This window comes from Petaurus breviceps, unplaced genomic scaffold, assembly GCF_028583685.1.
Source record: "Petaurus breviceps papuanus isolate PSGF00001 unplaced genomic scaffold, PetGlider_PUasm1.0 118, whole genome shotgun sequence".
Taxonomy (NCBI): domain Eukaryota; kingdom Metazoa; phylum Chordata; class Mammalia; order Diprotodontia; family Petauridae; genus Petaurus; species Petaurus breviceps.
Window position 1 is genome coordinate 12477014 of NW_027185616.1, and position 14390 is coordinate 12491403.

Here is a 14390-nt window from a genome sequence, read left to right on the forward strand (position 1 = left end):
ATGTGAACAAGCCCCCCAAGGCCGTATCAGTCTCCTGTGTCCTTCATCTGAACAAGCCCCCCAAGGCCGTATCAGTCTCCTGTGTCCTTCACGTGAACAAGCCCCCCAAGGCCGTATCAGTCTCCTGTGTCCTTCACCTGAACAAGCCCCTCCAAGGCCGTATCAGTCTCCTGTGTCCTTCACCTGAACAAGCCCCCCAAGGCTGTATCAGTCTCCCAGAGTATGTACAATTTCCAAACAAAGACCCAGCACCTGATTGGCTCTGCATCAGGGCTCCATATGACTCAGCACAGGATGTGTTACAGCTGTGAAATGGGCCAGAGTTCAAAGGATTAAGACATCCATGAGTGACATGCTCTTAACTTTTTTAGTCCTAGGAACACGGCCCCTGTTCCAAGGAGAAAAAAAGGAATATATGTAGTCATACAGGCTTCTAAATGTACAGGGAAGATATTTACCTTCCATCAATCCTTTAGTGCTTTACAAACACTATTTCATTTGATTCTCACAACAACTCTGTAATGTGCATTACTGTTCCCATTTTACAGTTGAAGAAATTGAGCCAAACAAGTTAAGTGACTTGCTCAAGGTCACACAGCTAGTAAGTGAAGCAGGATTTGAACTCAGGTCTTTCTGACTCCAGATTCAGCGCTCTATCTACTGGGCCACCTAAGGTGCCTGTGAAAGGAGGCAAAAAGCCTGGAAAAGCAGGAAGGGAGCAGCATGTGCAGGGCTTTAAAAGTCAAAGAGAAAATCTTGGAGGTAACAGGCAGACACTGAAGTTTATTGAGTGGGGGGGGTGCATATCATGGTCATAACTATGTTTTGGAAAGATCACTTGGGTAGGCGAATGGATTATGAAATGGAGTAGAAAAAGATTTTAGGCAGGGAGACCAACCAGGTTACCATAACAGTGAGGTGGCAGGTAATTAGGGTATGTAACTGTGTGATAGCAGTATCAGAAGGAAGTAGGGGCATAAAAGAAATGTTATGAAGGTAGAATTGACAATGTTTAGCAATAAATTGTATATGGGGGGGAGGAGTCAGCTTGGCACCTAGATTTTGAGCCTGAGTAATTGGAAGGATGGTGGTGTCTAAGAAGTAAAAGGGAAATTAGGAAAAGGGGATGGTTTGGGGTGAAAAGAAAATAAGTTCCATTTTGGACAAGTTGGATTTAAGATGTCTACAGGACATCCAGTTTGAGATGTCCAAGAAGAAATGGGATACTGGAGGTCAGGAGAGAGGCTGGGGGCTGGATAAACAGACCTGAAAATTATCCACATAGAGAGGGCAACTAAATGAATGGAGGTTAAATAACTTGGCCAAGGTCACAAAGATAGTAAGTAGCAAAGGTAATGTTTAAATTTCTGACACTGTGGTTAGTGTCATTATGGTTCTTGCCACTGTACTCAATTACTTTTCCAGAAACATGAAATCCAAGAGTCCTATAGCTATGTGCACAAAACGTTGGGAAGAAGGTCAGAGAAGGCCAGAGGCAACACTATTTAGGTGTGTGCTACTTTATACGCAGGTATATACTATATACATAAAGAAGTTCTTGGGTTCTGGAAATCAGAAGGATTTCTATTCTTGAAGATAAAGATCCAGGGCTGGGAAGGGAAATTTACTTTACCAATCTAGACTACCAACTGCTGTGGAGTTTATAGCCTTAGAGAGCTGATAGGAGCCACTAAGAGGTCACATAATGAGCCTAATATCACAGAGCCAATAAAGAGTCAGAAGTTGAGTTTAAGTCTTCATGACTTTTTGGGGGGTGAGGTGGCCTCCCTAGGAATAATATCAGAAAGATTTGCTGCAGAAAAAGAAGAATGGTGACTGTGAAAATTGTAGATGTTTTGGGGGGCTTTCTTTGGTTATTGGTTTGGGTGTTTTTTTTGAGTTTATAATTTTCATCATTATTACAAATTTAGAGTTGAAAAAGATCTTAGAGGTAATCTAATCCAAGTCATGTTATAGATGAGGAAACTGAGACTCAGGTGAGGTGAAATGCCCAAGGTCATAAAGGAAATGAAAATCAGGTTTGGAAGCTAAACCCAGAACCTCTGACTTTAAATGTAGTTTTCATCTCACTATATACCACATGGCCTCAACCCATCATTTTAAAGCATTGCACTAGAAGGCAAATAAACGATAATGTTTGTGAAATTACTAAAAACCCTTCAGAGGAAAAGTATTATTGTATTAACTATGATTCTGTCCAAAGCATTACACGTCTTTATTTAAAAGTTAATAAATCTGCTGAATGCTTTGATTTTACCTTGTTGATCCTGGAGAAAAAATATTTTTTTCTTTTACAAACAAAAAATAAACAAGGCTCTTGAGCAAAAAGTTTAATATATTTTTGTATCTTATTTTTCACAAGCCTCTAGTTCCACATATGTAAAATGAAATGATTTTCAAACCCAATACAAATATAAAATATATATTTTATATACTGATAAATTACATCTTACCCCCAGGTTATGTACAAGTAGAGCTGGCACTCTCCAGGTAGTGCCCTAACCCACCCAGCTAGAAACAGAACTGCCAGGGGACTGCTCTGAATTGAGTTCTCAGTCCTCATCATGGAGTTAGTGGCTGAGGAATGCCTGTTTATGTCATAGAGCTGCACCCTCACCCCTACACTTGCCTGAAGGAAAGGCGGTATCCTATAAAGATATTCTAGGAACTTCTACAAATTTTCTTTAAAATTCATGGCTTTGTGTTTTTTTTTTTTTGAAGCAAGAGCTTCCCATTGGATTTTTTTGTTTCCTCTATACCCATCTTCATAAGCCAAACTTCTGATATAATTCCAAGGAATTCAGAAGTCAGTTTGGCAGTCTTGAGGATCTGTCTCTCCTATACACAATATAGAAAACAAATAGGGTTTGTCCCTCCAATACAGAAGTCATCAGATAAAGCTTAGCACAAAACACTGAGGGAGTGACCTACTTCTTGTCAAGGAAGTAGTTTCTCTACCTAAATTACTAGAACAAACTGGTAAGATGAAAACCACCATTTTATCATGTACATAAATAAATAAATAAAATGTAGTTAAACTTTCACAGCCAGTAGGAAGCAAAGATCGACTAGACATGAGGCTTGTGACAAACCTGATAGTATATTCCTGAGAGCAAGAAAGACTGAGTACCAAATTCCGAAGAATCAGAATTGAACCAAACCCTACAATTACCTGGGACCCAGCCTAGGAATATACGGACATTCCCTGCATTATGGGACCAAGGATAGGAGGGAGAGAACATGTCTTTGATAGTATGAATTCATCTTTTGATAGTTATTGCTTCTGGATTTAAAAGTTAATATGCGGGGAGATTTTTTTTGTTTTAAATAGGACAGGTAAGGAAGTGCATATTTATTTTCAACTTTTGACATCTTCAGACCAACTTACTTAAATAGAAATTAATTAAATTCCAAGGCTAGCCTGCTATTTATATAAAAAGCTGGTAAACAGACTAAAAGAAAATGGGGGGGGGGGGTTGGCTGGTTTCTTCTTTTTGTTTTTGCTAACAGAATGCCTAGGCTTTTCTCAATGGCTACCATAAATGACAAAAGGGAAAAAAAAACATCAAAAGAATAAGGAGAAACCTAGAAACATGCCTTATTCTTTTGAAAGGCAACAAGCATTTCTGAACAAAGGAAAGATTTTGGCCAATTTGACCTTTACAAACTCAAATTTTCTCTCCACAGTAAAACTACATCAAATGATCTCTAACAACATTGTTACATGGAACTGATGAGGAGCCCCTTAAATTCCAAAAGGCATCACTTGGGTAATGTGTTTCTAATGGAGTCAGTGCTCATTGGACCAGCAGCACAATTTCTAGTTTGTCTTCTAATCAAGCTGCACCACCTCTGACCTTCTAAAACAGAAGCCCCAAATTGTGTGAAATGCTAATCAGCAGAATGAATGAAACATTCTGCAATGGAATAATCCCTATTAAGAACAGTAAACAATCCACTCTGGCCTCAGTAAGCTGCCAAGCCTTTTAAAAGCAATTACTTCTGAGAGAGACATTTCCTACCCAACTTCAACTACTGATTGATGTTTCTATGCAGAGCAGCACATCTTATCAAGTTTCTCCTTAAATGCATGACCAATTTTTGGTGCTTGTTAGGATGCGGCTTCCCCTTTGCTGCCATCAATAACTTGTTCTCCGCTCCGCAGATTCCCCCTGACAAGGTTGGACCTGACTGTCACAGCAGCTGTGCATTGCCACCTGCTCAGCTGATCTCCAGCCAGCTTGGTTTGCTATTCTTAATACTCTGGGATTAGGTGTTAATTTCTCAGGTTCTTCAAGCTGATAAAGGTTCCCGAATAGTCTACACTTTCCGCCATTGGTAAACAATTGGTAGCTTTATTAACTTCCTCATGGGGACGTGCCCAAACACAAGGCAGTAAGCACTCTATCTTCTTCCAAGCTACCATTGTCTCCCTGTGAGTCACTTTGGTCAGACCAAAGGGCACGGCCAAATGCTTGCAGCTTTGTAATGATCACTGCACATATGTTTAGGAAGAGCGTATTCCTGTGATTAAATCCCCCTTCTGTTCCTGATACTCGGAGCTAGCATATTGAATTTCATTTGGAATCCATAGGCCCACTATTAATAATCCACACTGCTTCCAAATGTGCTTCTATTTGGAGAGAAAAATAATTTCACCATGGTCTCTGCTAGGTGCAGGGATGCTGCAGAAGCTCCAGTTTGAGGAGCCAATTGATAACATTTATTATAAGCACCTTATTCTATGTAAGTCACTATAATAGACACTATAGAGCTATAGACAGAGATAGAAAGGTACAGTCCCTGACCCCTGGGATTATGCAATCTATTTGGAAAAGTCAGACATATATGCATAATAAGGTAACAAAGGCTATATGTGTCTCAAATGAATAGTATAGAAAATAAGGGCTATAGGAGTTTACCTATTTCTAGTATTTCTGGGGACGTCAGCGGTTACGGCTGTGTACAGAATCTATACAAACATTGTGCATGTCAGGCAGCTAAGTAGTGAAGTAGATGGAGTGTAGGACCTATAGTCTGGAAGACCTGAGTTCAAACATTGCTTCAGATACTTAGTAGCTATAAGACCTTCAAGAAAGTCACTTAACCTCTGTCTGCCTCAGTTTCCTCATCTGCAAAACAGATAATAACATCTATGTCCCAATGAGATAATAATTACGTGCTTTGCAAACCTTAAAGTGCTATAAAAAATACCAATACTACAATCAATTATTATTCCTGCTGCGATGGTTTACTTCACCAAACTACAGAAGTTATAAAACTAATATTCAATGTACAGGTACCCTAGTATCTTAAATATTATAAAACTGGACACTTTCAATGAGATTTTTCTCAACTAGTCGATGATAATACAGTCTTGAAATTACTGCATGTTTTAAGAATTCTCCTAGAGTTCATTACTATCTGGATAATCACTGCCAAGAATTGAGTTAAACTTGCCTCACCAATAAGCACAGAGGAATAAGAGACCAAAATTGAGGGAACATTAATTACTTTGAGAATTCCTAGGGAACAGGAAGAGTGTGTGAATATCGGAAAGGAGTAAATATATTACTTTTCTATATAAAAATTAGCATTATTTCCTGTGAGGTGTGGAGTTTGCTTTTTAAAGACCTGTGCACTAGAGGTTATTTATAATTGTTTTGCTGTATTCCTATCATATTCTACTTTCTGATACCTCTCAAAACTAGAGTTCCCTAAATACTGATACCACAGTTCTTATAATTAAAGACCATCTAACATGTCATCTTATCTTGCTGTCGACAGGGAGGAGGTTCCTTCAAATGAAAGAGACAAGAAAGAAAAGAAAGGAAGAAAGAAAAAAGAAAAGAAAGAGAGAGGAAGGAAGGAAGGAAGGAAGGAAGGAAGGAAGGAAGGAAGGAAGGAAGGAAGGAAGGAAGGAAGGAAGGAAGGAAGGAAGATTTTAAGAAATTGGTTTTCTGGGGAAACAGTGGAATTTTTGTATAGGAAAAGACTTTGACTGTTCCTTACATGATCCTTTGGTTTGAGACACCCTATGTGAAATGCTCCTTTTACTGGACTAAGCAAATCGAAACATTTTTTTGGAGAAGTTTCAACTAGCATCAATCTTCCATCCAAGCAATGCATAGAAAAACATTAGCATAACTAAGGGAGTATAGGAGTTGAAGGAATTCATGTTTTAAAACTTCAGTCATAGAAATTTTGTATTGAAAAAGAGAGAAGAAGAAAGCTATAATTTCAGAATGGTTAAACGAACAATGCCAAAGACTTTGATGCCCCCAGGCTTCCATCCACCAGATAGTAAACATTTATCTCCAGATAAAGAACTTCTATGGCCTATGTCTGAGTACTGAGTTCTGCATCCAAGTCAGATAGCAGTGACTACACCAAGGTCAATCACCCAGTTCTTACATTGGTTTAGGATGGTACACATTATATTTCTAGCTAAACTGCAGCTCACTGGGACTACAGTGTAGCTGAGTAACATCTTGGTAAAATATATTTAACAACCTAAAGAGTGAACGTGGCAGCAGAAGTGGAAAAAAAAAAAAGCAACTTAGTTTTCTGCTGAAAAATTCAGCTAGGAATTTATGCTGTGACCTACATTATTCTTTCTTCCACCCCCGTAACTTTTTTTCCCTCAAGGAACAGCATAACATGATGCATTTCCCAAGGATGAATTACTTTGCTGAAAAACATTTTAATAACCTGCTAAATGATGGAGCAACAAATCACTCAGGCCTTTACCATGTGAGGTCCAGTGCCACAAAATGAATTCCTATAATATAAGTTCTTCATTAAGGCAATTTCAAAACATCTGACAGTTCTTTTATTCTATGACAGCCACATCAATGTGTCAAGTCATAGTTCCTCTAAGTAAAAAAAAAAAAAGCAGGAACAATTAAAGGCATAGGAAGTTCAGCATAAGGGAGCACTACAGGGTCTTCTGTTTGTTTATTCAGTATTTCAGGGTAAGACCTCTCATGCAGGGTGCTTCCTAAAGAAAGTAGAATTCAAAGTAACTGGGGCTAGTAAATTTTTTTGCCATCTTATTTTTCATTAAGAACTATTTCTCATGTTAACATGGATAAGTCTAGAATGAAGATTTTTATGAGCAAAATTCATTCTGCTAAATCTTTAATTAGTGTGCTCAGTTTATATGGTATGTTTGGTCATTAATGACTAAAGATTTTTCTTCTCATTAACAAAATGGGGTCACCGTAACCTTGGGTTAGTAGGGAGAGTTTACCAAGATTAAGAATAATAACAAAGTCTTTGGGAGGAGGCTTTGTTAGGCAGCATTTCTATCCTACTTGATTTCTGCAATGAGAATGTCCCGTGGTTAATTTTTCAGCCCTGGCTAATTAAAACTCACTGCCGCTTATAGGAGCATAGAGCTCCTTGCATGTAGAAAACCTCTGCATTCAGAAAGCCACTGGCATGCCAGGGACCTGGCTGCAAATCTAACTTCATTATGCCAATATGAATATTTCAATCTGTAAATTCCTTCTCCCTCGAAAAAAAAAAAATCACTGTGACTTGGGAGAGCAAGTAAATCCAAGGGGAAAAAACTGCTTTATTTCAGCAACTGAAATATGGACCAATATTTAGTCAAAATTTTGATATCAATATTTTGTCATTTGTTAGTCTCCCACGGAATTTCTTTTTTTTTTTTAAAAGCCCATGAAATTGAACCTTATGTTCTCTATGTTAATCAGGCACAGAAAGGTTTTTTCCTCAGCTCTGATTAATGGTAACCAGTGGAACTGAAATTACACAACATACAGAGATGTTCATTAACATACAGTTAATTAATATGCAATTAACCTTAACATACAATTTTTACAATTTAACTGACTAATGTTTGGTAAACAGGCACTGGAAATTACTAGAGTCACTCTAACCAAAAACATTAAGACCTATGGTTTTCCCAGGTTTGTTTTTTTAAATCTCAGACAGCGTGGAGATATGCTTTGTACTGGCCCTACTCTTAGACTGAGGTAGTATTTTACTAAAAGAGGGGAGAAAAAAACCAAATTATCTAAAAGGTGATTCATATATTAATTCTGTGCCTTTAAAAGAATGACCGGAGCATTTTATGTTTGGAATGCGTGGCCCTAGGGGAACAGAAATTAGGCATTTATGTTACAAATAATTTGTGAGTGACAAAAAAATAAACTTATCCGTGTGTCAAGCTTATCTACGGTCTCTTGTGGAATAAGGACTTTCTACGTGTAAGACAACAAAATAAAGGATTTCATGTAATTTGGGGAATTGTACAACAGGTTGAATTTAACATTTAATTAACAGCATATCTCTATAATAGTGACAATTATCATAATTATGAATGACTGGAAGGTAGTATGGTATAGTGGATAGAGTTTTAGCCTCAAAGCCCAGAAGGTGTGGACTTAAGTCCTGTCTCTGATACATACTAACTGACCTGTGACTCTAGGTAAGCCCCCTCAGCTTTAGCGCGGAGGTCACTCTCTCAGACTAAAAGCTGCACAAAAGGTGCCAAACCACTATTAGTAGAAACAAAATCCTAAGTCCAGTATCCAGCTCTGTCTCTGAGGTAGGGCAAAAAGAGAGTTGTAATCCAAAACTTATAGAGTTTGGATTCAGTAGCACAATGAATCTTAAGCCATTTAAGACTGTTTCATGATCTTAAACCCACACTGCTAAAACTTTTATAGAAAAGAAGGGCTAGTAAACACCACACCAGCTGTATAAGTCTAATTGATAATTATTATTATTAGCATTAATATAGTGCTTTAAGGTATGCAAAGCCCTTTAAAATATGATCTCATTTTCTTCTCACAACAGCCCTAGGAGGAAGGTGCTATTGTCATTCTCATTTTACAAATGAGGAAACCAAGGCACAAATTAAAAGACTTGACCAGGGTCATAAATGTCTGAGGTTGGATTTAAAATTGGGCTTCCCTGACTCCAGGCCCAGCCCTCTATCCACTTAGCTATTATTAGCATACCATTGCTATGCCTGTGAGAAGCAGTGTTAGCTACTGAAGCATGAGATCCTGAACATCTCACTAAGCTGGACAGGTTTGAGTTACAATATAGTAAGCTGACCTGACAACAGAACACGTATATGACTCTCTCTCATGGGAGCACCAGCTTCTAAGTATGCCTAGACTCATCAACAAAAGCTTGGCCATGAGGCCAACAATAACTCGTGAACGCTGTCTACTAAAAGCATGAAGCACCAAAGAAATCATTAATTTTTTGAGAACTGAAAGGAAATAGTGTTATATTTTTATGTTAATATGTCCCATGAGTCATTTTTGTATAAGAACAACTGAATCTGTGGAGAGAAATTCTTATCATTGATTTTTGTGGAGTCTCAACGATACCTTTGAAATGTGTAAAAATGTATACTTCCTGGTTCTGTTTTATATTCAATTTTTAATTGCATGCTGGTTATTTGAAAACTCAGCGATAAATGTAATTGAAGTAAACTCGTAATCACATAAAAACAGTAAACTTATGAACATATTCTCTGTTTTATGCGTTTTTAAATTTTTTAAAGTCCATTTAAGTGTCCACTGTATCTGGAAAAATTAAATGGTACTTCCATGAGAAGAAGGGGGGAAAAAAGTTAATTTGTTGTAGTTCTTTAAAGATCACATAGTCATTTGACATATACTCACATGAAAAATGGCATCAATTGAATAAGAGTCTCTTTTTTGGGACTGGCTGCAAATTCTGGGACAGCCTGGATTATTTTGTTCATAACATTTCTTAAGTAATTCTGTAGTTGTTTTCGTCTCTCCTCTACAAACTTTGCATCCTGAAAAAAAAAAAGACAAAAACATTTGCTGAAATAGGCAGACCTACTGAACTGTATTTGCCATTTTGATAAATATTGACAGATGATACTCACAGATCATCTGCAAGTGGACTTTACTGGACTTTTGCCTATCTTACACAATGGAATTGGTAATCAAGTCATTTCCTCCCAGGAACCAGCGTACATAATTTTGTTATTAAAAACTTTTATTTTTTTCCTCCCTCACCAATTATATCATAGAAGGAATAATGTCTACAAAATCAGATGGCCACAGAAATAGAACTTTCAGTCCTACAGCTTCAATTTTGAATATGTGAAATACAACTGTCATAATAACATAACTAGTCCTCCCTCCGAAAATAACAATTAACAAACCAGTGTACTGTGTATATTTTATTACAATAGACAAACATGACATACTGGCTTTATTAAAGCCATTAGCAATTATAGATAAATGTACTGTGACGTCCACAAATACGCTTGAATTTCATAGGGCTAGGAATAGGGACTTGGAAAGATGATTTAATTGCTACAGAGAACTCCCAGATAAAGGAACACCCCATTATCAACACAGGTCTGTACTTTCTCTTCCATTTATAACCTTAGAGAAGTGAATTTTATTCATTTTGCATTTCACCTTGGGAACCCAGACTCTACTAACACTTTAAATGCTAACACCTTCAAATGCTAAAATCAATAATGAGTGAATGAGGTTTTATGCTGACCTATCTTAATTCCTCACAGTAGAGGTATAAATAGAATCCTCATTCAATAACTTCATAAATATTCTTCCATGCTATACACATTAACTGATGTTCCATCTTTAGTTCTACAAAATACATCGACTATAAAAACTACCAGAAGGAAATACATTTAGATACCACACCAAGACCACTGCTGGCTTGAACCTAGGTTTCAACCATACAGTTATTCAGCTTGAGTGTCTTCACATGGTCATAAACTCATACAGGACTCAAGCAATTGTCTAAGGCTATATATAGGGCAGGTTTAAAGCTGCATTGGTGGAGGGAGTTTCCACAACCCTAGTTCCCATGCTGATGAACCCTTAGGTTCTCAATGCATTAATGTATATTATGGAGAAACAAAACAAAACAATCAACACTGTCTTTGGCCTCGATGAGCTTATAATAATAGTAAATTAGCATCAGGCATAGATAATGTAAAACTGTTAAAATATTTTCAGAAATTTATTTTTATGTCAATCAAAATGATAGTGCAAGAAAAGCCTCTGTAGGAAAACAGGAGAGTGTCTGAATTGAAGGGGATACATATCCACCTGGGATGCAGAAAGAATCTGAGTTTCAAGGTACCAAAGGAACTAGAAGGTCTATACTTTGGGGGATTCAAAGACTGAAAGCTTAGAATATCTTCTAGATGTGCCTCTGGACCTTACACTTGCTTCTGTCTACTTATCTGAGTATATCCTCTCCACCAAATAAGAAGAGTAGAGGCTTAGAGACCAAGACTTTTTCATTGTTGTTTTTGTCTCCTCAGAACCGGGAACAATATTCTTTTTCTTTATTTTTTTGTTTTCAACATTAACTTTTATAAGATTTTAAGTTCTAAATTTTCCCTGTCTCCCCCACTCCCAATCCTCAAAATGGTAATCTGATATAGGCTATACATGTACAATCATATTAAACATGTTTCCACAGTAGTCATATTGTGAAAGAAGAATCAGAACAAAAGGGAAAAGCCACAAGAAAGAAAACACAAAACAAACCAAAACAAAAGAAAAAATAGTATGCTTAGATTTACACTCAGACTCCATAATTCTTTCTCTGAATGTGAAAGCATTTTTCATCACAAGTCTTTTGGAGTTGTCTTAGATCTTTGTGTTGCTGAGAAGAGCTAAGTTAATCAAAGTTGGTCATTGCACACTGTGGCTGTAACTGCATAAAACATTCCCTTGGTTCTGCTCACATCACTCAGAATCAGTTCATTAGTCTTTCCAGTCTTTATCAAGTCTTTATCTCGAGGATAATACACTAAGACCAGGTAGGATTCATACCAGAAATGCAGGGCTGGTTCAATATTAGGAAAACTTTCAGCAGAATTGACCACATCAACAACAAAACTAAAACAGAAATCATATGATTATCTCAATATATGTAGAAAAAGCATTTGATAAAATACAATACCCATTCCTATTAAAAACACTAGAGAACATAGGAATAAATGGAGTCTTTCTTAAAATGATAGGTAGCATTTATCTAAAACCATCAGCAAGCATTATACGTAATGAGGATAAGTTACAAGCATTTCCAATAAGATCAGGGGTGAAACAAGGGTGTCCATTATCACCACTATTATTCAATATTGTACTAGAAATGTTAGCTTTAGCAATAAGAAAAGAAAAAGAAATTTAAGGAATTAGAATAGGCAAAGAAGAAACAAAGATATCACTCTTTGCAGATGATGTGATGGTATAGTTAAAGAATCCTAGAGAATAAATTAAAAACTTACTTGAAATAATAAACAAATTTAGCACAGTTGCAGGATATAAAATAAATCCACATAAATCATCAGCATTTCCATATATAATTAACAAAGCCCTACAGCAAGAGACAGAAAGAGAAATTCCATTTAAAGCTACTGTAGACATAAAATATTTGGGAGTCTACCTGCCAAAATAAACCCAGGGACTAGATGAGCACAATTACAAAACACTTCTCACACACATAAAGTCAGATCTAAACAACTGGAAAAATATCAGTTGCTTATGGGCAGACTGAGCTAATATAATAAAAATGACAATTCTACCTAAATTAAATTACTTATTCAGTGCCATACCAATCAAACTACCAAAAATTATTTTTCAGAGCTAGGAAAAACAATAATAAAATTCATCTGGAAGAACAAAAGGTCCAGAACATCAAGGGAATTAATGAAAAGAAATGAAAGGGAAAGTGGCCTAACTATATCAGATCTTAAATTATATTATGAAACAGTAATCATCGAAACTACTTGGTACTGGCTAAGAAACAGGGCAGTGGATTGGTGGAATAGGGTAAGTATACAAGACACAACAGTCAATGACTATAGCAATCTACTATTTGATGAACCCAAAGACTCCAGCTTGTGGCATAAGAACTATCTATTTAACAAAAACTGCTGGGGAAACTAGAAAATAGGCAGAAACTAGGCAGAGACCAACATTTTACACCCTATACCAAGATAAAGTCAAAATGCGTACATAATTTTGATATAAAGACTGATACTATAAGCAAACCAGGAAAGCAATAAATAGTTTACCTGTCAGATCTACAGAGAAGGGAAGAATGTATGACCAAACAAGAGATAAAGAACATTATGGAAAGCAAAATGGATGATTTTGATTGAAAACTTTTTGCATAAACGAAGCCAACACGATCAAGAATAGAAGGGGAGTAGAAAGCTAGGAAACAATTTTTCCAGTCAGTGTCTCTGATAAAGGTCTCATCTCTAAAATATATAAAGAACGGAGTTGAATCTATAAGAATACAAGTCATTCCCCAATTAATAAATGGTCAAAGGATATGAACAGGCAGTTTTCAGAGGAAGAAATTAAAGCTATCTATAGTCATATGAAAAAAATGCTCTAAATCACTATTGATTAGAGAGATGCAAATCAAAACAACTCTGAGATACCATATAACACCTATCAGATTGGCTAATATGACAAAACAGGAAAATGATAAATGTTAGAGAAGATGTGGGAAAGTTGGGACACTAATTCATTGTTGGTGGAGTTGTGAGCTAAACCAACCATTCTGAAGAGAAATTTGGAGCTAGCCCAAAAAACTATGCATACTCTTTGTTCCAGCAATACAACTACTAGGTCTAGAGATCATAAAAATGGACAAAGGACCCACATGTACAAAAATATTTTTAGCAGCTCTTTTTGTGATGGCAAAGAATTGGTAATTGAGGGGATGACCATCAACTGGGAAATGGCTGACCAAGCTGTGGTGCATGAAATGTAATGGAATATGTAATGGAATACTAATGTTCTATAAGAAATGCTGAACAGGCGGACTTCAGAAAAATCTGGAAAGACTTATATGAACTGATGCAGAGTGAAATGAGCAGAACCAGAACACTGTACACAGTAACAGCCACAGTGTATGATGACTGACCTGGACAGACTTAGCCCTTCTCAGCAATGCAAGGATCTAAGACAACTCCAAAAGACTCACAATGAAAAATGCTATTGACATCCAGAGAAAGGACTCTGGAGTCTGAATGCAGATGGAAGCAGACTCTGGGCTCTACTTCTGTTGTTTTGTTTTGTTTCTTCTTTCTCATGGTTCCTCCCATTAGTTCTGACGCTTCTTTACATCATGACTAATATGAAAAATAGGTTTAATGTGGATGTATAAATAAAGCCTACACCAGAGTGCACACCATCTTGGGGAGGGAGAGAGAGGATGGGGAGAAAATGCAAAGCTCAAAACCTTATGAAAGTGAGGGGTGGCCCCAGCATCGGGAGACCTGGAATCGGTTCCGGCCTCAGATACTCGGCACCCACACAAAAATAACTGGCCGTGTAACCTTG

The 14390-nt window shown here is 37.0% G+C and overlaps 1 protein-coding gene across 8 annotated transcripts in view; it reads right to left on the reverse strand.

Moving 5' to 3' along the window:
- SNX29 (sorting nexin 29) overlaps window positions 1-14390 on the reverse strand; it is a 691881-nt gene that overhangs the window by 58886 nt on the left and 618605 nt on the right. For all 8 annotated transcript variants that reach the window (XM_069086196.1, XM_069086188.1, XM_069086239.1 and 5 more), the window contains one exon: window positions 9693-9832. In XM_069086196.1, coding sequence (XP_068942297.1) covers window positions 9693-9832 — 140 coding nt within the window. The remainder of the gene's footprint in view (window positions 1-9692; window positions 9833-14390) is intronic.